At 46.0% G+C, this 22,979-nt stretch overlaps 1 protein-coding gene across 1 annotated transcript in view; it reads right to left on the bottom strand.

Annotated features, from left to right (window-relative positions):
- The window catches only part of SEC24D (SEC24 homolog D, COPII component), a 103,439-nt gene that overhangs the window by 18,939 nt on the left and 61,521 nt on the right, over nt 1-22,979 (bottom strand). The window contains exons 10-15 of the mRNA XM_075543878.1: nt 22,692-22,807; nt 17,706-17,830; nt 11,091-11,282; nt 10,239-10,332; nt 3,198-3,314; nt 2,228-2,398 (exon numbers count right to left, since the gene is read on the bottom strand). Coding sequence (XP_075399993.1) covers nt 2,228-2,398; nt 3,198-3,314; nt 10,239-10,332; nt 11,091-11,282; nt 17,706-17,830; nt 22,692-22,807 — 815 coding nt within the window. The remainder of the gene's footprint in view (nt 1-2,227; nt 2,399-3,197; nt 3,315-10,238; nt 10,333-11,090; nt 11,283-17,705; nt 17,831-22,691; nt 22,808-22,979) is intronic.

The raw sequence follows: 22,979 nt of genomic DNA, 5'->3' as shown, positions 1-22,979 counted from the left end.
AAATACACAGCCAAAGATGAGTGGCGTGATAGCCAAACTGAGCCTTTTTGGTTACATTTTACTCCCTGATCCCATCTTAAGAAAAGGGTTTTTATTGCAGCTGTCCTTAGATGACTACAATATTTCTTTTTTTAGCATCACCTTGAAGCCATCCATGATAATTACTGCTATAGTCAAATGCAAGTAAACATCCCTTATAATACCAGAAATGACATAGGGTGGCCGGTAGCTCAAACCCTTTCAAGAAGCAAACAAAGGCAGACTATTCGGATGGCCCATTGCATACCCATCACTTGGCGGCATGGTTTGGGGGATAAGTCACAGGGATGCAGGTGATCACACCAATGCATGGCTTCATAAGGCCATGGTATCCTCATCTGCCAGGATCTTAATAATTGGAGTGGAAGAGACAATGTACTTTGGGGAAAGTGAAAAAGTTTCAGATAGCATGAATTTCCTTAGTTGGGCATTGGTCAAGACAGGCAGAATGAAGAAGAGAAAGAATTCTAAAGACTATGAAAAGTCTGTTCTTCTGGAGTGTGCTTGAAACAACCTACTTTAAGCCAGAACTCTAGGGAAAGGTTCCTAAAGCTGTTTTAATTTTATTTCAATTGCAACCTTTGGTGTTATTAAATCGCTGAATATCTACACTATTACAACTCCGTGTCTCTATGATGAATACCATTTGCCATTTATGTTGGGGGAGAACTCCTCACTATTTCCAAGTGCAGAGTCACACATTAGAGGCTCCCTCCCAGTCCCTCCTCACTTCTCTCAGGGAGGAGGAGACGGAGGCTTATCGACTAGTAAGTTAGGAAAAAGGAGATCCCTGTACACAGTTCTGGGTCCTATTTTGGGGGAGGTAGTTTTCAAGTTGCAGATGACTGAAGGAGTTTATGACTGCTCACTCAATCCCAAGGTGCGTAAATTTGTCAAATTCTGGAGTGAGGCATCCGTGAGTCTGTTTTTCTATGATCTGTGCCAGTGACAACGAATGCCAATATTTTAGTCACCCCTTGCATCTGTCTGTGAGTTCACGCTTGGAAGAAAGGGGGTGTAATGAACTGAGCCCCTTAAATGAACTGACTCCAACAAAGTAAAAGAATATATATTTTAAAAATTTAAGGTATTTTTTAAGACATACCTAAAATGTATTTTATACAATCTCTGTCCCCCCCCCCCATATGGTGGATTACAGGAGCCTTGGTTAAGCATTAGGCTGCTACCTGAAAGGTCATCAGTTCAAACCTACCAGCCACTCATAGGTCAAAGCGGAGGTACTCTTTTTCCACAAGGACTTCTCAAAACTCAAACGTACTGCCATCAAGTCGATCCCAACTCAGAGCGACCCCAAATGACACAATAGAACCCCCCTTGTCCCACCCCCGTGGGTTCCTAAGACTTTACTTTTTAGGGGACTGGAAAGCCTCATCTTTCTTCCAGGGAGTGGCTGGAAGTTTTGAACTGCTGACCTTGCAGGTATTAGCCCAACTCATACTCCCGACATCACCAGAGCTCCTCCATGCCCATGTGCAGCCTTGGACGTGCTATGGAGAAATTCTACTCTGCCCTCCACGGTGGCTAAGGGTCCGTTGGAATTGGCTCAACCACACTGGGTTCTCATAGCCTTCAGGTCAATTCTGACTTAGAGAAATTCTACAGGGTCTCCAAAACTGTACATTTTTATGGGAGTAGAAAGCCTAGTCATTCTCCTTCCACGCTGACGGTGGTTTCAAACTGGTGACCTCGAGGTTATCAGTGCAATGCATAACCACTACACCTCCGGGGCTAGTTTCCCCTCTGCGCTGTTCATTTTTGTCAACCGCCCACAAGGGGGCGTAGCTTTCATAACCTATGAGCTGCGTTCCAAAGTCAATGGGACTAGCACAGCAGGCGAGGATGCACACTGAGAGGAACTGATACCAGGGGTTACAGGGGATACAGGGACGGAGGGGGAGTAGCTGACAGGGAGGGAAGGGGATCTGGGGAGTCAGAGGTGGCGACGGGAGGGGGAGGGAGCACGAGGATGGACTGTGAATGCATAACTCATCCTGGAGGCAATTTAACCATGGGAGGGGAATGTTCTAGAAAAACTGACGCGGGAGTGATTGCACATTTCTCCTTCGAATGACTGAATCATTGAACTATTGAATTCTATAGTATGTAAATTACTTGCCAAAAATACTATTGGAAAGAAAATCCAGAACGAACAAACTGCTGCCTTTACCTGGAAATTGTTGTATTTGTACAAGGTCCCTCCGGTGAGCTGAGGCACGAGACCCATCGAGGCCACATCCACGTACTGACTGGGAAAGAGGAAGAGCGTCACCGAACAGCCGTGCGCCACGCAGTCCTTGGCCAGCGTCTCGTAGATGCCGGTCTGGGGCTGGAAGAGAATCTGAAGGAAAGGGTTCTTTAAAGGTACGGGACATTACAAACGCACTGTTGGTTTAAAATGTAATTTTCGATTGAGTTTCCATTGAATTATTATATGAAAATACTGCACTCAGACATATAAAGGGGCTTTTAAAAGTTTGTGAAAAACAAAAACAAAAACAAACCATTATATTTTAATTCACCGTTTCCACAGATTTTTGAAGCCCCCTCTCTCTTACACACACACACACACACACACACACACACACACACACACGTATATATTAATTCCAGGAATGTGAAGTGGGTTAATACCTCAGTCTGTGGTAGGCTTGTGCTGTGTAAAATACATGTATGTGGACTATTTACTTTAACCCCCAAACAGCCCTAATGCAGCCGGTATTGCTACCCTGGCCTTTCTAGAATCGATGCCATTCCGGGAGTTAGTGACGTGCGGTGTCCAGGTCCCTGTCCTCCTCTGTGACTTCTCTTCCATCCCTCCCATTGTCTGAGGGTTTCCAGAAAGGCCTATTTCGAGCAACAGGAACCTGTGGTGCCTGCCTCAGGCCTCCACCACCGCAATCTTACACAGGTCACTCGTGAAGAACACCCAGGGCCTTATGCTAATTCTGATATGTTAAAACATTTATTTCCCAAGGGATATAAAACTTTCTTAAATTATACTCTAATTCAATTTACAGAGTCCAGGATTTAAATATGAGATATGACTTCCTCTCCCTGCCTCTCTCCCCTTTTCCACAAAGGTTATAGTCTCTATTCCTGACCTACGGGCCCCTCAGAGGGAAACTGGACACACGTACCTTCTCCTTGTCCGTATTAACCAGCTTTTTGTCGTCTCTGTTTTTGAGCTTCCCCGGCGCTTCTGCAGTCGGCAAGGAGGAGTGGAAGATGAACAGCTTCCCTGGGCAGTCGGCGGCCTTTAATAAATCACAGCAAATGACTTGGGTGGGAAGGCTTCGTTTTACGGGAAATAAATGAGAATGTAAGTAACTCCCAGAAGCCAGGTGTTGCATTCACCTCATTTCATCCTCAGGGTAACCTGTGTGTCCGTGGGCAGGTACTATTCTCTCCATTTTCTAGGTGGAAAGGCTTAGTGAAGATAATTTGCCCCAAGGTGTGCGCGTTAGAAATGAAAGATATATTTTAATATGCCTGTGCACCATGATACGTTCGAGAAGGATTAAAATTATGTGTCACCGTCAAACCGCATTCTGGTTGAGCCTACAAACTAGAAGGACGGTGAATCCTGCCATACCAACAAGCGTATGTGACAGCCTTCCCAGGATGAGGACCAAACTGGAGCTCCTGATGCAGCTCTTGAGTAAACTTGAACTCCTGTTGCAGGGAAGCATGCGTGAGAATGGCGTGGCGCTGCGGCACCAGCAGACACCGAGTAGCTAGCAGGCATGATGCCCAAAGGGGAAGAACATGTGGCCAAGACGAGACCCATCGTCCTTTGGTAGTCAGAGATTTCAGGACCCACCAAAGTCAGCTCAGCCTTTAGCATATTTAAAACCCTATTAATGGAACAAAGAAATAGTCTACCAAGCAACGTGGACTAAAATTAAATGCGAGTCACTATATTAGCCGACTCTCTAATCTCTCCTTTCTTGAACCCACCCTCAACACTGGCTCCAGGACACACTCTGAAATAGAAATGATCCAGTTTCCCCCAAAGTGGGTGATTCAACCGCTGGGGGAGCTGGAACGGTGGAGATGGGGTGGCAAAAGCAGCCAGCATCCTGGGTTATGGGCTACAGTATAAAAGTTATTAACTTCCAGGGGGATCATGGGTAATTTTTATTTTCCTGAACAGGGGGCAGTAAGCCAAGTTCGGAGACCTATGGTCTTGACCTTGTGGCTTTTCTCCTCAAGAGCCCTGAAGGCTTCCAAGTCCTTCCTCTGCATGAGAGCGGGTGAGGAAGAAGGGCCGAGGCAAGTGGCTAAAATCCCTGCTCCGTGAAGTTCTGGGCAAGGCCCTTCACACAGGCTTTCTTACTGAACCCAGAGAGGCAGCTAAAATGATCTGTATCTGAAGGGTGGGAAAACCGAGGTTCCGAGAACACGTGGATCATGGATCCCACTGCCAGTAAAAGACAACTTAGACTCCCCCTAAAGAAAAGGAGACAAAAAGCCAGCTGCATTGCTACCATGTTGATTCTAACTCAACAACAAAGCCCCAAATTCACTGCCATCGCGTTCATGTCAATTCATAGTGACTTTACAGGACAGGGTAGAACTGCCCCTGAGTTTCCGAGACTGTAACTCTTTTAAAAAAATCATTTTATTGGAGGCTGTTAAAGCTTTTATAACATTCCATACATTAATTGTGTCCAGCATATTTGTACATGTTGCCATCATTTCCAAAACATTTTCTTTCTACTTAAGTCCTTGGTATAAGTTCTTCCTCCTGCCCCCTCCCCCAACACATACACACAGGGGACGAGTAACAGAAATGTGGGTGAAGGGAGACAACAGACAGTGTAAGATACAAAATAATAATAGTAAAATATAATTGATCAAGGATTCACAAGGGTGGGAGAGGGAGGGGTAAAAAGAGGGGAAAAAAGAGAGACTAACTCTTGGCAAGAGTAGAAAGACTTGTCTTTCTCCCACAGGGCAGCTCATGGTTTCAAACTGCTGACCTTGCTGTTAGCGGCCCAATGTGTTCCCAATACACCACCAGGGCTCCTACAACTCCTGCCCAGCATAGGGTTTCTGAGGATAAACATCTTACTGGGAGCAGACAGCCTCCCTCTCTCTACCATGGAGCCACTGGTGCGCTTCCGCCGCAAACCTGGTGGTTACCAGCCCTCCAGGGCTCCTTCAAGGCCAGAGCTCAGTCTACATCTACCTTTCCGTTTTCACCTCCAGCATTCCCTCACCCCTGGCAGTGCTTGCACTGGAAGCTGTGATTCAACAAATGCCTTACTTTCTCGGAATGATCTGCGTGCGTGCATTCTCCATGTCTGCAGAGTCTCTTCTCTCCCCTCGATTCCTGTCTCCTTTTTCTCTGCATGGGGCTTCCATTGCCAGGGCTAGATCTAGTGACCCACCGGTATGCCCAAACCAGCTGTAGGAGGTGCTGCGAGCTCCTGGCTACTACTTACAAGATACTTCCGTCTGGGAATTAAGTGCCCTAAAGTTAATTCTGGGAGCAGACAGCCTCCCTCTCTCTACCACGGAGCAACTGGTGGTGGGTTTAAATGGACGACCCCCAAGTGGGGAGAGTTCAAGGGGGTGGTTGCCTGGCTTGCCTCGAGCGGATTCCGACTCACGGCACCATCATATGCACAGAGCAGAACTGCCCCACGTGGCTTCACGCCATGACCTTTCGGAAGCAGGCGACCAGGCCCTTGCTCCACCCAGGCAGCCCTGGCCTTGCTCAGCGACTGTCTTCCACTACAGCGCCTGGGAAGTACACAGATGCATTCTGGGAAGGTGTGCAACCTGGGACCTGCCTCAGCTTTGCTGCGGCTTGCAGAGAGTATGTGTTGTGATTTTATTGTTATGTGAGCTTTCTATCGAAGAGCACAGATGGATGTAACATTGAGAAGAAGGTGGCAAGGCTGGTTAAAGAAGTACAGGTAGTAAGCCTAAGGCTATATCTACATCACTTAAATGGAAGATACTATCAACTTTGGCCATTAAAAGACATCATCTTCAGCTACCAAATCAGAGGGAAATCGATGGTAATATTGGCCATAGCATGTTAAACATGTTTTTAAAAATCTCAAAACTCGATGAATGTGCTTTTTCATTTCTATTCTTTTTATTACTATAAAGTCCTTTTTGGTTTTTAAAAAAGTCAAAAAGGCATCAAGTGTGCTTAAATTCCGAGCGCCCATTTGCAGATGGTGATGGATGGCAGTGAAAGCTGAAACCCCACTTGCAGAGTCCCATTCAAAGTAAGCCTCCCCGAACTCTCTCAGACGGTGTGTGGACAGCCCTGCCCGCACACCAAATGCACTGGACGGAGATTACGGTAGAGACTGCGAGTGAAAATTTCAACACATTACCACTTGTTTTTCCTTTGGAATTTGTTCTAGACTCTATCATGCTCTGCTTTCTCTTGAAGTTTTTCAGGGTTTTATTTTGTTGTTCTGTATGATTTTCTTTATATGAAATCTAGGAGCTGTCATTCATAGAGACAGTAACTAGATTAATAGTCCTTAGGATTATGGGAAGGGAGGTGAGAGGTTAACACACATACAATGGACGGAACCGGTGAGGAGATATAAAAGTTCTGGCACAGAGGACCTCGCATATACTGTGCATTGCTTGTGACATTTCCAGATGTGAATGTGGGCCTCCTTTGATATTCAGACAAATGTTCCTTTTGATTCTATTTCTATAATAAGGCTGTAAGCCAAAGTCCAGAAATCATGGCTTGAGTTTGGTGGTGCTCCAGTAACTGGAAAAGAAACGACTGAAACAGTGTGTGCGCCGGGGCAGTTGCGGCTGGCCCCGAGGGCAGTGCAGTGGCTCGTAGCCTCTCGGCATCACGGTAGGTACGTCCACTGGGCAGGCCATGGGGAGGAGTTTGGGTGAAAGACTATGCAGAACTGCAACAGCCTGAGCTCGGCTGCTCCCAGGGTGGGCACAGGCCGGTGTCGGTGGGCATCCAGGTGCAACGGTGCTGACCTCATAGATAGCTAGGAGGCAGAAGAGTGGGTGTGCTTACTGCCTCTGCCTCATGGGGTCCTGGGCAGCCAGTCAAATCCATCCTTGTGCGAGCAAGGGGGTGCTGGACCCCTGGGAGCCCACGGCTTTCACAACCACCCCAGCATGGCAGCCGTCCAGCCACATGGCAGAATGTGTGGGGCTGTGGGGTGTTGGCCTGGTCCACTTGAGTGGCTACTGCACCCTGGGGTATGCAGACTCATGCACCTCCTGGGCCGGGGTCAGCTGACCTCCTGAGAATGATTTCCTAAACAGAGTCAGTGATTTCTTCCTGTGCTGGAAAAGGCAGTTTGCAAAGCAGGGAAGGAATCCTGCCGGGGAAGGAACTGCTTTAGAAACTCCAGAGTAGGCTGACGGGGGGTTGCTCCTGGGAACCAAATCTCTGGGTCAAGAGGCACCCGGTTGGAGGCTTACCACAGGGGTGGGGATGAAATTGAAGCCAGCAATATGTAAAAAACAAAAATTGGTATAATCGTTATGTTTATAAAAATAATGCATGGGGTTGAACGGTATGCAAAACATAGTTCAAGTGTTCATGTGTGTTACACTATGGTCTTGTCTTAATGATCCCCCTGAAGCAGCAGAGTACCCATCTGCCTCTGTATGACGACTGGGCTCCTGGGGAGAGCCAACCAGTCTACTCTGCATCCTCGCAGAGAGGGGATAATAGTCACTGAAGTGACAGTGTCCCCAAGTGTCACTTCAGAGACACACAGCTCCCTGTTTTAGCTGGAATCTATTCGGTGGCACTTTTTATAAAGGCATTTCTTGATCTCTTATAAAGAGTTCATTCCTCTCTGTAAGAATGATACTGGTCACTACCTTTGATATGTACCAACTTCACTTATTTCTGAGTTGCTTACACTTGATGTGGGCTCCATGCCACTTTCAGACATCCAGGGTCCATCCAATGACACACTATTCTAACAGAACAAGGCAAATGGAACCCCAACAAATAACGCGCGATGAAGGCACTGCTGTGCACGGGACGTGAACAGAACTGTGCAGAAACGTGAGGGCTGCAGGCCCCGCAGCACGTGAGCAGCCTTGGGAACCACAGCGGTGACTAAGCGCACAGTGGGTGGCTTCCCAGCAACGTACCACACTGAGCACCATGTTCACACCCGTGGGACGCATGCCCAGACTTGCTTCATACGTTCCTTCTTTCAAAGCTGCCGAGCAGCCCATACATAGACGTCTTGCTGACTGCCAACGTGAAAGCCCATGCTACGGTCCTGTTCCCTTTCGGGAGGGGTGCAGCGGGACGCCGCCTCTGGAAGCTGTACTCTTCGACCCACTTCCATATGCTCTTCACTGCTGTCAATTTGGCTTTGTGAGAGCTTCTCATGCCTCCCCTCCGGCCGACCGTGTTTAGGTTTCATTAAACCAGCAGTGCTCGCACACGGCATTAGTCCCAGTCCTGACGTCCGAGAGGAGGAAGAGTGGCAGGGCCCCAGGGAAAACGTACATGTGGATCTCTGCACCCCTTACCGGGAGAGGAAACAGCAGCAGAAGCAAGAGCCCTCTCCGCCAGAACTGGAAGAGCCACACTTGCGTTAGCAACGTGAGGAACCAAAGGGGATTTCCAAGTCTGAAACCCAATCTGTTTTCACCATTGGCTTCCACGGACTTTCCTACTGACATGGCTCCCTCACTGTTGGTGTAGATTAATTTTTAAATATAGCTTAATTTCCTATGTGCTATGACTTTTTTTGAGAAACATCCACAATAGTGTTTGATCTGCTATGAGATTACACATCAAACAAATCCCAAAACCAAACTCACTGCCATCGATTTAATACCGACGCCTCACCTCGACCCTGTAGGACAGGGTAGAACTGCCCCTTTGGGTTTCTGAGATCGTAACTCTTTATGGAAGTAGGAAACTTCATGTTTCTCCTGTGGAGCAGCTGGTGGTCTTAAACTGCTGACCTGGCTGTTAGCAATCCAGTGCATAACTATTACACCACCAGGGCTCCTTACGAACAAACAATCCAGGCAGAACCATGTTCTGAGGTTAGACAGTAATTTACATACACGTGCTTCATAAATTCAGCCCCCCGGTGTTGTAGTTCTCTGTTACTATCATTATCACTACATTACAGTTTCAAAGTTCACATTGACCTCAATAAAAACGGCAAACTCATTTTCTGCACGACTTGTTGAGCCAAAGTGGTTTGATTCTGGGGCAAAGGTCATCATTAGGAACAGGTGCTTTCACATCCTTTTATCTTCTTCCGATGACCTTCTTTAGAACTATGAACACAGACTCACGCAGGCTCAGCTTCTCAGCCGGAAACCCGGCCAGCCTGGCATCTCCCTTTGGCCTTCAGCTGGGCCCAGGTGTGGCACTCACATCTCTGCCACAGGCTATCACGAGCCCCTGCTCATCATCTCTGACAAATCCCAAGGTATGCTGGGGATTTCCCCCTCACATCTCCTGGTTCAGATATCACAGGACTCATTTTAAAGTAAATCAGCTCAGGTTCATCCAAAAACCGAGGGGAGGAGCTGAGCTGGAAACCTTGGCAAAATCAGTCGTTCAACTGCTAATGATAATGGAATGTAAATGCTGAGGGCATTGGGGGCCTGGGCCGTTTCCTCCCAGGAATTTGTGGGGCAGTTTGAAACCGCCTTTAGCAACCAAGATGCTTAACTGTTTATTGTACGATGCATTTCCCTTCAGAGATTAAAAGTTGCATTAAAACATTTTTTTTAAGTCCTCTTCTTTTTAAAGTGGAGCTCTGGCGGCAAAGTGGGCTGCTAACCGCAAGGTCAGCAGTTCTAAACCACCAGCTTGCTGCCAGGGAGAAAGACGGGGCTTTCTATTCTGGTAGAGTTACAGTCTCCGAGGCTCACAAGGGGCAGTTCTACCCTGTCCTGCAGGGTCATTATAAGTCAGCATCGACTCGATGGCAGTGGGTTTGTTTTTGTTTTTAAAGGTCCTTTGAGAGCCGCAGGTGAAGTGGTTACGTGTTGGGCTGCGATCAGCAAAGTCAGCAATTCGAAACCAGCAGCAGCTCCCAGGGAGAAAGACGGGGCTTACTCGTCCCCCGTCAACTGGCTCAGAAACCGAGGGGGGTTGCGATGAGTCAGCAGTGACTCGATGGCAGTGAGTCTGGTTTGGCTTCCTAGCCGCGAGACAGACTGCCTCTCACCTTCAGAGCTTCCATGCCAGCCTGGATGACAGGAGCAAAGACCGTCTCGTTTTCGTTAGAGTCCGCAAACATCTCTGGAATCTGGTCCAATAAACTGTGAGAAATTAGTGGGCAAAAGGTTTAACTGGTTAGCATATTTGTAATACACTTCAAGGAATAAATCACTGACATTTCAAGCCTGAACATATGCGGCATGTACTTGATGTCCCACACCGGTGGGTGAGTTTGAGAGGCCGTGGTGTGACATGTAGGCTTTGGTTGGAACAGTTTCAAAGTCACACCCTTGGGAGAAACTCCTCTGCTCGCTCTATTACTGAGCTCGCAGACTATGAAGTCTTGGAACAGTGGCTGTATCTTGGGCTGTTACAGTCATTACTGAGTAAACGGAATCACAGTGGGAACCACCTTTCCTAAGGCACCTGGCATTACCTTTCTAGCAAAAAAGAGATGGTTGAATAGGGCTGAAAGCTGAGTATAAAAATCCTTCCTCTGAGATCCAGTTCTGTGTTAAAAAAGAGCCAGCTGCTGTTCAACCAATTCCGGTTCTCGGCGATCCCGGGAGCACCAGAGAATAACTGAGCTCCACGGGGATTTTAGTGGCTGGATTTGGGGGAAGCAAATCACCAGGCCTTTCTTCTGAGGCACCTCTGAGTGGGTCTGGCATTTTGGTTAGCAGCCGAGCACCTTGACTGTTTTCACCACCCATGGACTTCTACAAAGAGACAGACCTAACAGGTGCAATGGTTTTACAAAATCCCCTTGCCACTGACAAGACAAAACCGCCTGCGACTGAATCCAAATGAAAACAGATATCTCATTTGTCATTTAAATGATAAAGCACATAATATTTACTTGTGAATCACAGATTGAGATTCTTGATAGTTGACAAGGAAGCCATCCAACAAAGGAACAAAGACTTCGCCTACGTCGGTCACCACCATCATCTGAGGCTGGGCCAAATTGCTCTTTACATTAAAGAAATGGAGAACTTTGTTATAGGTGATAAACCCCACTCGGATCGCCGACGTGTCTTCTTGCTCTTCCCTACGAGGGGGGAAAAAGTGGTTGAGTTCTTTTTGAAAGTTCAGAAGGACAGGGAAGTTGCTACTTGACATTCAATAGGGTGCCTTTCATCAACACCTATGGAGATCATGTTGAAAGGTTTGGTCCTCACGTCTGCTATGAAATGTCAACAGTACCGACCGAGGGGGTAGAGGCGTGGCTATTTTGCTATCACAAAAAACAGACAAGTTGGGAAAGGAAAATAATTCTTAAAGTTCTATGCAAAAATGGAAACAAGCAAGATGACCACATTCACGCATATATTTCTAATGTATTTACCCTCAATCCATAGCAAATGACAAGGCTCTAAGCTTCTTCCCTGAGCAAGCCAGGCTTAATCGCGCGATCTTCATAAAGTAGGCTGCGTTCCCTCAGATGTCCCCAGGAGGCCAGAAGAACCAATGGAACCCGAGGCAAGAGACAGGCCTGCGCGGGTTGCCGACAGGACAGCTATCGTGGTCAACAAAGGGCTTGCGCTGCCTGTCTGCGTGTTTTTCTTATACGTCCACGAGCATTTCAACAGAAAATGGGCTAGATTTTGAGAGCTGTATACTATAAAAACATCTCAACGATAGACTATAAAAACACAGGAATTGGATTTATTCATCGATGATATTCTTATTGGTGACCATTTGTGATGGACACAGCTAGGCAGCCGAAACAATGAAAGCTCCAAATGACAACAAAAAAGGAAGTGTATCCTTCTCCTCCCTTCTACCCTCCCTTCCTTTCTTTTCTGAAAGATTCCAAAACAAGTCCTTGATCTTCCTAAAAGGACTATAAAGACAAGGATATGTTCAATCCAGTTGTATACAAAGTATACTTGAAATCAGTGCACTAATTTTCTATGTTTGCCAGAGTATATGACACGGTTGTAGTTTTTTCTCTTCACACACAAAAAATATAACTGAGGATCTTACTAACTCTCAGTCAGATAGCATTCAGTTGTTGAGTGGAAATCACAAAAGAAATAAACCACTTCATTTGTCCTTTCAGGAAAGTAAAGTTTATTTATTTATTTTTGCTCAGGGGACACACACACACACACACACGAACTTGGTTTATCCAGGTTCTAAATTTTGCACATGGCAGATGCAGTTGGGTGCAAGAGAAAGGGAAAGTGAGGCATCCAGAGGTCACGTCTCGAAGTTCAAGTGGCCCAACCCACCGCAAACGTGACAGTTAAGCCCTGCACAGCTGGCGAAGCCACACCACCAAACTCGCCGCCCTGGAGTCCGAGCTGACCACGGTGACCCCGCAGGGCAGGGGAGAGCTGGCCCTGTGGGTTTCTGAGGCTGTCACTCTCCCCAGGGGAGTAAAAAGCCTCATCTTTCTCCTGAGGAGCGGCTGGTGGTTAAGTGACTCGGAACTCTGATCTATTTCTTCTCCAGGTCCTTTGCTGTCTGAGGGTATTGGCCCTTCATTGTGGCCTTGACATATGTGGGGATGGGTGGAGAGGACACTTAAAATAGACTCTCATCACCCTTTCAAAAATCACCTGGTAAATGTTTATATGCTCAAGTCTCATGCAGTTTTCAGAAGTAGGGATCATGATCCTTTGTCATCTCGCGCTCTCACACACACCCCTCCATGGCTGTGTGATCCCACTGCCTGCGTGCTGCCCCCTTCTCTTACCTCCTTAGGAAAAGGACCCAGCACAAAGCTTGGTTCTTCTATAAAACTTTCTCTGATACTGCCAACCAGAAGTTCTTGCCTCTTCTGAGTTCCTAGAAAGCACTCTTGTTTGGCTCTGATCATACAATGCTTTTTAGCGATCTTTCCAGGAGGCCTTGCTTATAAACCGTTAAGAGGCGGGTGGGACCTCATCTCATGCTCTCTGTAGGGAACTTTGTAGGAGAGCAAAGCTTTGTGGGTCACGAGTACTATGATGGGTGAGCCCTGCTTGGGGGATGGCAATTTATAGGACCAAATTAATGAATAAGGTGATGGTGTGCACCTCTCTCCAGTGCCGTTTTATTGACACCACGCTGGTGGGGCAAAGCAGTGAGGACGAGAGTGCTTCCATCACAGAGAGGAGCCAGGTCCACCAATCAGGGCACTGTCTCTTTTGCATGCGGGCCAGCTTGCCAGCAGAGCCCAGGGCACACTCTCATTACCCAGCAGCCCTTCTGGTCCGCCCAGGAGGTCCCGAGGGACTTTCTTTCCCTCTGAGCAACTATGAGGGCAAAAGTTGCCGAGGAAAGAGACACGGAGAGACGTCTCTGGAATGCTGGATTTGGACGTTTTCAAGGGACGGGAAAGGACAATCCTGGGATTCACAGGGTTCACATACAATCTAACAGTTTTCAAAACAGCACTGCATCTGGAATATCTCATGTTATTGAAAAGCAGTAGTGCTTGTTTCCATGGGAACAAGAACGGCCTCCAGTGCTTCTTCAGCAGTGCCCCCCACCTCCGGGAGTCATACCTGAGGAGAGAGGGGAGACCCAGCCACTCCTTCACACGAACTCTACACAGGTTTGGAGGACCCATGGAAGGGTTATTAAAGACCGACACCTTGTGTTGTACCTTCTCCTTTTCAATTCCTACACGCCTGCCACCAGTATCTTCACAGAGTGAACCATTGGGACATATCCTATCTGATAGAATCTCTCTGAGGATGCTAGCAACAAGATGCACCAGAATGTTTCAAAAACCCAGTGCTTAGAACATTTTCTCTGTTAAAAAACAAACAAAAACCCCAAGAACCTGATATGCACACCAGGTGGAATTCTGCAAATCTCTTCTCTCCCGTTCCAGAGAAGTCAGATCCAAAGGCAACCCGGCAAGACCAAAGATATACATTCAAAGTTAGGTAGAGAATAACTAGGGCTTCTCTTTTTTCCCCCAAAGATTAGCTAAGAAATGAACACGCCCCAATGTTTACTAACAAGACAGGCTGGGCTTCAAAACACTCTCACATGGTATCTGCTTTGGTTCCAGGAGGTAAACCGAACCCATGGCACTCTGACCATAAGAAACATCCAAATCTACAGACAGACATGCTCCTAAATATGCCTCAGGGGAAATATACTGCGTTACGAGATAAAAAGGCATTTTTAGTATGAATAAAAACAGAGCTATTTGAAAAATGGGGAGTAATAGCCAGCAGTATCCATTTAATATGAAAATGCTTTGAAGCTATGCACGGAGTTCTGTGGCTTCTTCCTCTGAAGTGGGGAGCTGAGTCCTCTGTCTCTGTCTGGTCTTAGGCTGGGAGTTCCACCGCCGCCTCTTCACTCTGGGTGACCCTGTTGACATTCGAAACAGCAGTGACATGCCTTCCAGCGCCACAGCCACACAAGCCGCAGCAGTATGACACACAGGCAGGCAATGGCTGCAAGAGTACATTGACAGGGAACTGTCAGAAGCTCAGGCTGGTGTCAGAAGAGGCTGTGGAACGAGGGATGTCATTGCTGAGGTCAGGTGGATCTTGACTCCAACCAGAGAACACCAGAAAGACACTTACTTGTGTTTTATTGACTAAACAAAGGCATTCGACTATGTTCATTATCACAAACTATGGATAACCTTGAAAAGAATGCGAATTCTAGAATATGTCATTGTGTTCATGTGGATCAAGAGGCAGTTGTAGAAACGAACAAGGGAATACCGCATGGTTTAAAATCAGGAAAGAATTGCGTCAGGCTGTATCTTCTCACCATACTTGTTTAATCTATGTGCCAAGCAAATCACCAGAGAAGCTGAATTATATGTAGAAGAGTGTGGCATGAGGATTGGAGGAAGGCTTATTAACAACTTGCGGCATGCGATGACACACCTTGCTTGCTGAAGGTGAGGAGGACTTGAAACATTGGCTGATGAAGACCAAAACTGTAGCCTTCAGGGTAGACTATAACTCAAGTAAGGAAGACCCAAACCCTCACAACTGGACAAATAGATAACATCCTGAGAAATGGAGAAAAAGTTGAAGTTGTCAAGGATTCTACCTTGCTTGGATCCATAATCAGTGCTCATGGCAGCAGCAGTCAGGGGTCAAAAGGCATATTGCATTAGGTAAATCATCTGCACTAGAAGTCTTTTGAGCAAGGACGTTACTTTGAGGACTAAGGTGAGCCTGACCCAAGCCATGGTATCCTCCACTGCTTCATTTGCAAGTGAAAGTCGGACACAGAATAGGGAAGCGCGTAGAAGGATGATACATTCGCATTGTGGTGCGGGAGAAGAATACGGAAAGTCCCAAGGACTGCTGGAAGGACAGCCCGATCTGTATTGGAGAAGTACAGCCAGAGGCAAGGATGGCAAGACTTTGTCTTACATACTTTGGACACACTGTCAGGAGAGGCCAATCCCGGGAGAAGGACATCCTGTTTGGTAAAGTGGAGGGGCTAGAAAAAGAGGAAGACCCCCAAGGATGGACTGACCCCGTGGCTGCATCAACGGGCTCAGGCGTAGGACCAAGGGGGAGGACGGCACAGGGCCAGGCAGTGTCTCATTTTGTTGTGCGTAGGGTCGCTATGGGTTGGATCTGACTCAATGGCACACAACAACAATAACAACAACATCCTTTGTAATTGCCTCTCCTATCTTTTACCACAATCATACATCTCCTCCAACCGGATGGTAAAGGTGATGAGGACACCTCAGGAAAGTGTGTAAGGTCGGAACTGTGCTGTGAAGAAACAAAGGTTCATGCAATAAACTGACTGTGAAAATAAGCTGGCAGAATCTGAACCAAGGGGGAGAGATCAGAATTGGTTTCCTTGGAGACAGAAAACAAACAAAATCCCTGCCACGGAGTCGAGTCCGACTCACAGTGATCCCTGAGGGCTGGGGCGAACTGCCCTGGGGTGTTCTGGGACTGTCACTCTTGATGGGAACAGAAGGCCTCATCTTGATGGGAACAGAAGGCCTCATCTTCTGACTCTGAAAATCTTACGAATTAAATCATGACCTCTCAAAAGACAGGGTACCCACAAAAGTGACCTTGTTTGGCAATAGGGGCGTTGGCATTGGCTGGGTCAGCGGCTCATACTGAAGTAGTGTGGGTCCTGGTCCTCTCTGAGGGGCTCCTTGCCAGACCGGACACACAGACACAGGAATGGTGGCCGTGTTGATGCTTAGTGTTTCAGCGAGAACTAAGAAACACCTGGGACCACCAGAAGCTGGCAAAGGCCGGAAAGGGTCCTCCTGTCAGAGCGGTCAGCAAACCTGGCCCTGCTGACGGCCTGGCCTTCAGAATGGTGAGGTAATAAACTCGGTTGTTTTAGGGCAGCCCTAAGAAAAGAAGCCAGCACCAGGACAGCCCTGTGAGAGAATTCCACTTCAAAGCAGCAGCAGGAGCGGTGGAGAGCCCTTACTTCTCTAGGTTTGTCCACAGCGTCAGGTGAGAGACATGACAGGCACGCAAGCAATCCTGCAGATGGTAGGTAGGCGCCTCGCTCACGTCCCCCTCCCCAACTTGCTCATTCGTCACTTAAGAATTCCGTTTAGACATCACCCCAGTGTTTTTTAAACATCCCCACGGCTTATCCAAACCACGCTCGAGAATATTATGACTTCAGTTTCACAGATACAAACAAGATGACTCCTGGGAGGTCCTGAGTTCATTCATCTGCACCTTCTCTGAACAAAAGCAGCAGTCACAGGTGGAAGGAACACAGAGGCCCTGGTAGTCATAGGATTCGGGGACCCATGAAGGCTGAAGAATGCCTTCTCCCCTGCACATTCCTTCTGCCCAGAACAGACAGAATGCTCACGCTCAGGGAGCTAATCAAGGGGTGGGAGATGCTGAGCCTGTTACAGACACTAGGAGGCAGACAATATCTCTTCACCTGTTTTATTTTCTTAAACGTCTTCCTCTCACAAAGATAGCCATTCTCCCTGCTGGCGAGTCTCCTCACTAGGTGCTAGTTCCCTCTCCTAAACATCAACACTGATAGAACTAAAATAGTTAGGTTTCCAAAGTACCGTTTCTTGCAGTGCTAAGGCCAGCGATGCATCCTGTGTGGTTAAAGGGTGAAGAGGCAGCGCGCTGCCCTTGGTCTGACTGCGCACGCGCAGGGGCTCATTTGCCAAAAAAACCAACTGCCTCTGCCGTCGGTTTTTTGGCACTCCCTTAAGCTCCCTCCCATCCCCAGGTTTTGAAAAATTCAGAACAGCCTTCCCACCACTCTGCTGGGATTCCCTCTACAACTGATGATATATTTAGTATTTTTCCCCCTAGACCGTAGCTTTATTTTTATCAGTTTGTTTCTTTTGCTTTGTATACAGCAGGTCGCTCTGGCTTTTCTCAGGCACAGAAGAAGGGAGCTTTTGATTTGTAAATAATGGCTCAATGTCCTCGATAGCAAGAGATACCCATGGGCGCCTGGGGCTGGTCTTCTGGCCAACGCATCGGCTCATCGACATTGTCTATCTCACAAACAGAACAGCGGCTCTTACTTTGGAAGGTTCTCCAGCACAGTCTTCAGCTCTTCGCATATGAGCTTCACAAGACCATTCTTTATGTTGCTGTACGAAACATCAATCATGAAGATAAAGGCTGGTGGGTTGGGAGGCTTATTTTTCTACAGGAAAAAAATACAAGTAGAGACATAATTAGAAATGATGTTCATTTCATAATCGAATTAAAACGCTCACTAGAACACGCTCTCAAAGGTCAACAGATGTTTCATTTGTTATTTAGGATATAACGTCTGTGGCATTAAATTATGTTTTAGTGCACAGTCTCTGGTGATGTTATAAAAATGATAAAAGGAACTCATCCCTTTGCAGAGTATGAGCTGGGTCCTACTATTGAATTAGGTTCACTCTGTAAAGCTTCAAAGACTTTGTTCCTGCACATAGCTGCTGGTCACTGTGGTACTGTGGCCAGCGTGTTTATGACACTGCACCCGGGAAGAAATAGGTCTGGATGGATATGCACAACAACTGTTTCTTAAAACAGCCCCCAAATATACTACACTGGACCTGGTTCTTTTCAAATGTCTTTATACACACACACACACACACACACACACACACACACACATATATATATACACACACACACACATAAATATTCTGTTTTATATACATACACACATACACATAAATATTCTGTTTTATACACACACATATATACATATATACATAAATATTGTTTTAAAGAGTCTATAAGCTAAAATGTACGTGTAATCTTTTCTAAGATTTTACCATATTCTTCCCTAATTTCTTACATGTCTATAGAAAAAAGTGGAATGTTCATTCTTTAATAATAATAACTACAATATAAAGCAGCTGCTATGGAAATGCTTTGTGACTATTCATCTCACTCCTGGCTGATGTTCAATTAGCTCTCGGGATGCAATTCTTCAGTTTGGGTCTCACAAAATATTTAGAAACGAGAGTCACAGGCAAACAACTTCAGTGACTCACACAGAGAATAAAAAGCGAAAAATATTTTTCATGTTTAGCATTATGGTCACCAAACATTTTATTTTTTAAAATTGTATTTTAATTATTATGACTATAAAATATGACAACATTCCCCAATTAGCTTATGATTTGTTCTGCATCCTTTACAAGGCTGGTTATAACATCACTCAATTGAAATTTTGAAACATTATAAAAGTAACTTGCCACATTTACCAAAATCAAGTGGGCCCCCAAAAGAAGCAATCCTACTAACTGTATGATTACTTTTTTAATCGCAAACCATTCCTAGTTCTCGCACCTTCTAATTAATAGCCAAAGCCTATGTTGACGTGTAACTGAATACTGAAACAAATCAGTACATGCCCTATCATTTAAAAAATTTTCTCCTAAGTTCAATACTACTGATTCCTCACCATGTGTTTTCTGTATGGTTGGAACCTGTCCATTTCTACAGGGTACATGACTGGCTTTCTATGTACATACATAAGAATTAATACATTCAAAAAAAGAAAAGAGGAGAAAAAATGATTAGGGCAAAGACTGTACAGATGTGCTTTATACAACTGATGTATGTATATGTATGAACTGTGATAAGAATTGCATTAGCCCCAATAAATTGTTAAAAAAAAAATCTGAACTCAAAAAAAAAGAATTAATACATTCTTCTAAGTCACATTCTCTCTCTTTTTTAATCATTTTATTGGGAGCTCGTACAATTCTTACCACAATCCATACATCCATCCATGGTGTCAAGAAAATATGTACATTTGTTGCCATCATCATTCTCAAAACATTTGCCTTCTACTTGAGCCCTTAATATCTGCTGTTCATTTTCTCCCTCCCTCCTCCCTCCCCCCACCTCATGAACCCTTCATCATTCATACATTATTATTTTGTCATATATTACACTGTCTGACGTCTCCCCCTGCCCTCTTATCTGCTGTCCCTCCCCCAGGGAGGAGGCTATACGTAGATTCCTGTAATCAGTTCCCCCTTTCTACCCCACATTCTCTCCACCCTCCAGGCATCGCCACTCTCATCACTGGTCCTGGAGGAGCCATCTGTCCTGGATTCCCGGTGTTTCTAGTTGCTATCTGTACCAATGTACATTCTCTGGTCTAGTCAGATTTGCAAGGTAGAATTGGGATCATGATAGTGGGGCGGGGGAGGAAGTATTTAAGAACTAGAAGAAAGTTATATGTTTCATCGTTGCTACCCTGCACCCTGCCCGGTTCATCTCCTCCCCACAACCCCTCAGCAAGGGGTGTCTGTTTGGCTACCATTGGGCTTTGAGTCTCCACTCTGCACTCACTCACATTTTCAATGATATGATTTTTTGTTCCTTGATGATTAATACCTGATCCCTTCGACAGCTCGTGGTCACACAGGCTGGTATGTTTCTTCCATGTGGGCTCACATTCTCTTCTAACTTCTTTATCTCCTTCTCTTTCCGTCACTGACTTCTCTTTTGCAATGCTCCATTAGAACATTTCACCCCAGCCCTGTGCTGAACATGAGCATCTGACATCTTGTGCTTGAACGGCAACATCACCATCACCGGCTTCCTTAATCCATCACATCACCCACTCACTCTGTTGGCCACAAACTGGAGTCAACTTAACAGCCCCTGCTATTTTCTGGTCACGTAAATGTAGCTTTCGGTCTGAGTCTACTACTTTCTAGCTGTACGACCAGAAGCCGGTACTAAGCTCTAGTCTGAGCCTCAGCTGCCTCCGTTAATGGTCATATTTGAGAGTGCAATGTATCACCCGGAGGAAGTCCTAGCACAAGCCCAGCACACAGGAAATGCTTCAAAATGTTAATTGCATTACTTGTAGTTGGCATCCAGGAAATTTAAAATTCCCTCAAATGAATAGAGGAAAGCATGATTTCATTATTTTCCTTCCAGTTTTGTATGGTGTTAAAAATTACAAATCAAATAAGCTCTTTTCATCAGCCAAATCCCTAAGCCAATTTATGACTGTACATTATTTACATTTTAGATGATATGAATCATAATTATATTTGATGATATTTATAGCATTTTTTATTCTTCTGCTTCCTTGGCATCCACTTAAGAAATACACTAATTTTATTTCTTCCTTGCCTGCTGGGTGAGATTTCCCATCAGTTAGACATCTGGAACATTTCCAGATAACAGAGTTGGAAGATACGAACACTTGTGTTCCCAGAAACAGATTCGACTCTCTGCTTAAGTTTCTCCTCAAAAAAGCCTCAGATCAGGCTAATGTAGCCTGCTGGCAGAGAGCTGGACATTCAGAACACAGAGAGACTTAGACTATGGTTACAGAGATCAGTGGACAAATTTTCCATCACGAGTTACAATCCCTTTCTTACAGTTAATTAGAGTATCAAATGTTTCCGTTCTGCCTAATGATTTTCCTTCAGTCAACAGCAGCACAGAACAAGTACACGGCCCAGACTGTTGGTACTCGGACATGCTTTTCTGCCTGAAAGGAAAGCATGTGCACTGAAAAGGTTCCTCCGTTTCCCAAGATCATGCGTCCAAGATCTAGTTGTAAAAATAACAGAGCATCGCATTTTCTTTCTTAATCAGTCCCATGTAACGCAGTGCAAAACAGCCAAAAGCTAAACGAAACAGAGTGGGTTTATTTCACCGAAAAATAGAAATCTAATCAATTGGAGAATTTTCTGGCCTGGGAAAAAAAGGTTCTGTGTGATGTGTGGTCAGAATCCAAGTTATCCCTGAGATCTGTTTAGATTACATGTATAAAGCATCCTGAGTTATTACTTCATTTCCATCGTGACACATTCTCATAACAGACACAGTGAGAACCTAACCTTTGCCAGGAGATCTGTGAGTAAAATGACGAGTAAGACATGGGTGATTTCCTGTTGCAGAGGAAATCCCTCCAGCACAGTGGCCACTCCACTGGGAGAGGGAGACTTGGATCTAAGCCGCTCGTACGGTCTTCAGATCCAAATGAATAACATACAGTCGGTGAAATAACTGACACCTAGTCAGCCACATGCACCTCACTGGGCGCTGCCGGTCCTCTTGGAGGAGAAGCGTGAGCTTAGGCTCCTCCTCCGTGGACTGGTTCCCCAGCTGAGCTCTCGGAGGACAGCTGGGATTGCTTCCCAGGAACTGCGTATTAGTTAACATTCATTTTTGGAAGGGAAGCAAGGAAACAAAGTCAGGATGGCTGCTTGTTCAGGTCTACAATGGTGCTTCACATATACACCAAAATCAAAAAAGAAGCTCAGAGAGACACAGATTCCTGAAGATGGGCAAGGTGCCTATTATGGCTTCATGTCGACATTGGAGAAGGGAACCTGTTAATCCAAGCAATAGTAGTAACACAGCTCCCAATTCATTCATTCAACCTAACTCAGGCTGTGGTAGTAGCCTAAGAGAGGGGAGGTGACAACTGGGTTAAGGAAGAAGGCCATAGAAAGATGTCAACTGTCCTGCTGAGCATGCTGGTTCCAGTTCTGCCTTTGAAGGGAAATTATATGGGACTGCTAACCCAAACCAGGGAGTGGGCTGGCACTACATGAAAAATCTCTTTAAGAACCCCGCGTATTCCATCTGCTGGCTGGTCCCTTCTGACTCACGGCAGAGCCCCATGGGCGGCGCAGAACTGCTCCCTAGTTTTCAAGTGACCTTGCAGAAACAGCTCTCTAGGCCACTGGGTGGGTCTCGCAGACACCCTTTCTCCTGCAGTTAAGCAATGAACAGCTGAAGACACCAGATTCCCCTTATTATTCTTTTTAGAAGATCATGTGCAGCTCTGAGGTTTACGGTAGGGGCATAAAAAGCAAATTGTTTTCCATTTCTGGTACCACTGCGTAGATTTTAGAAATGGTAACTTTGGTGACTGGCAGCTGAAAAATGTTAGGCTGCCTCTGGGTCTGCAAGGCACTGTGCCGCAGGGCTTTCCATGTAACAGGCATCAGCAGTTGAGGGCAAGAGCGATCCGCTTGGATGTGACGTGCATAAATAGTGGAAGTTCTGGGAACACTTACTCTGCAGTAATCCAAAGTAGCAACATACTCATAAGATCCTAAAGATAGCTCTGGCTTCTCATAGTGGTCCAGTCTTCTCCCCATGTGGTCCAAATGTTGGAAATAGAATGGTGGAACTAGGAAAAACAAAAGTCATAAACACACAGACAATGCAGGTAACGCTCCAACATTCCTATTCGAAGCAAAGCAAAGCTAGGAGAAGGGAGCATCTGAAAGCTGGAATGCAGGACAGTGTTAAATAGTCATTATATTAAAAGCGAGCCGTGGAAAGTGCGCAGGCTTTCTGAC

The sequence above is a fragment of the Tenrec ecaudatus genome, chromosome 3 (genome assembly GCF_050624435.1).
Source record: "Tenrec ecaudatus isolate mTenEca1 chromosome 3, mTenEca1.hap1, whole genome shotgun sequence".
NCBI lineage: Eukaryota > Metazoa > Chordata > Mammalia > Afrosoricida > Tenrecidae > Tenrec > Tenrec ecaudatus.
The sequence above is the reverse complement of the archived record's forward strand: the minus strand, read 5'-3'. Positions and strand labels throughout refer to the sequence as shown.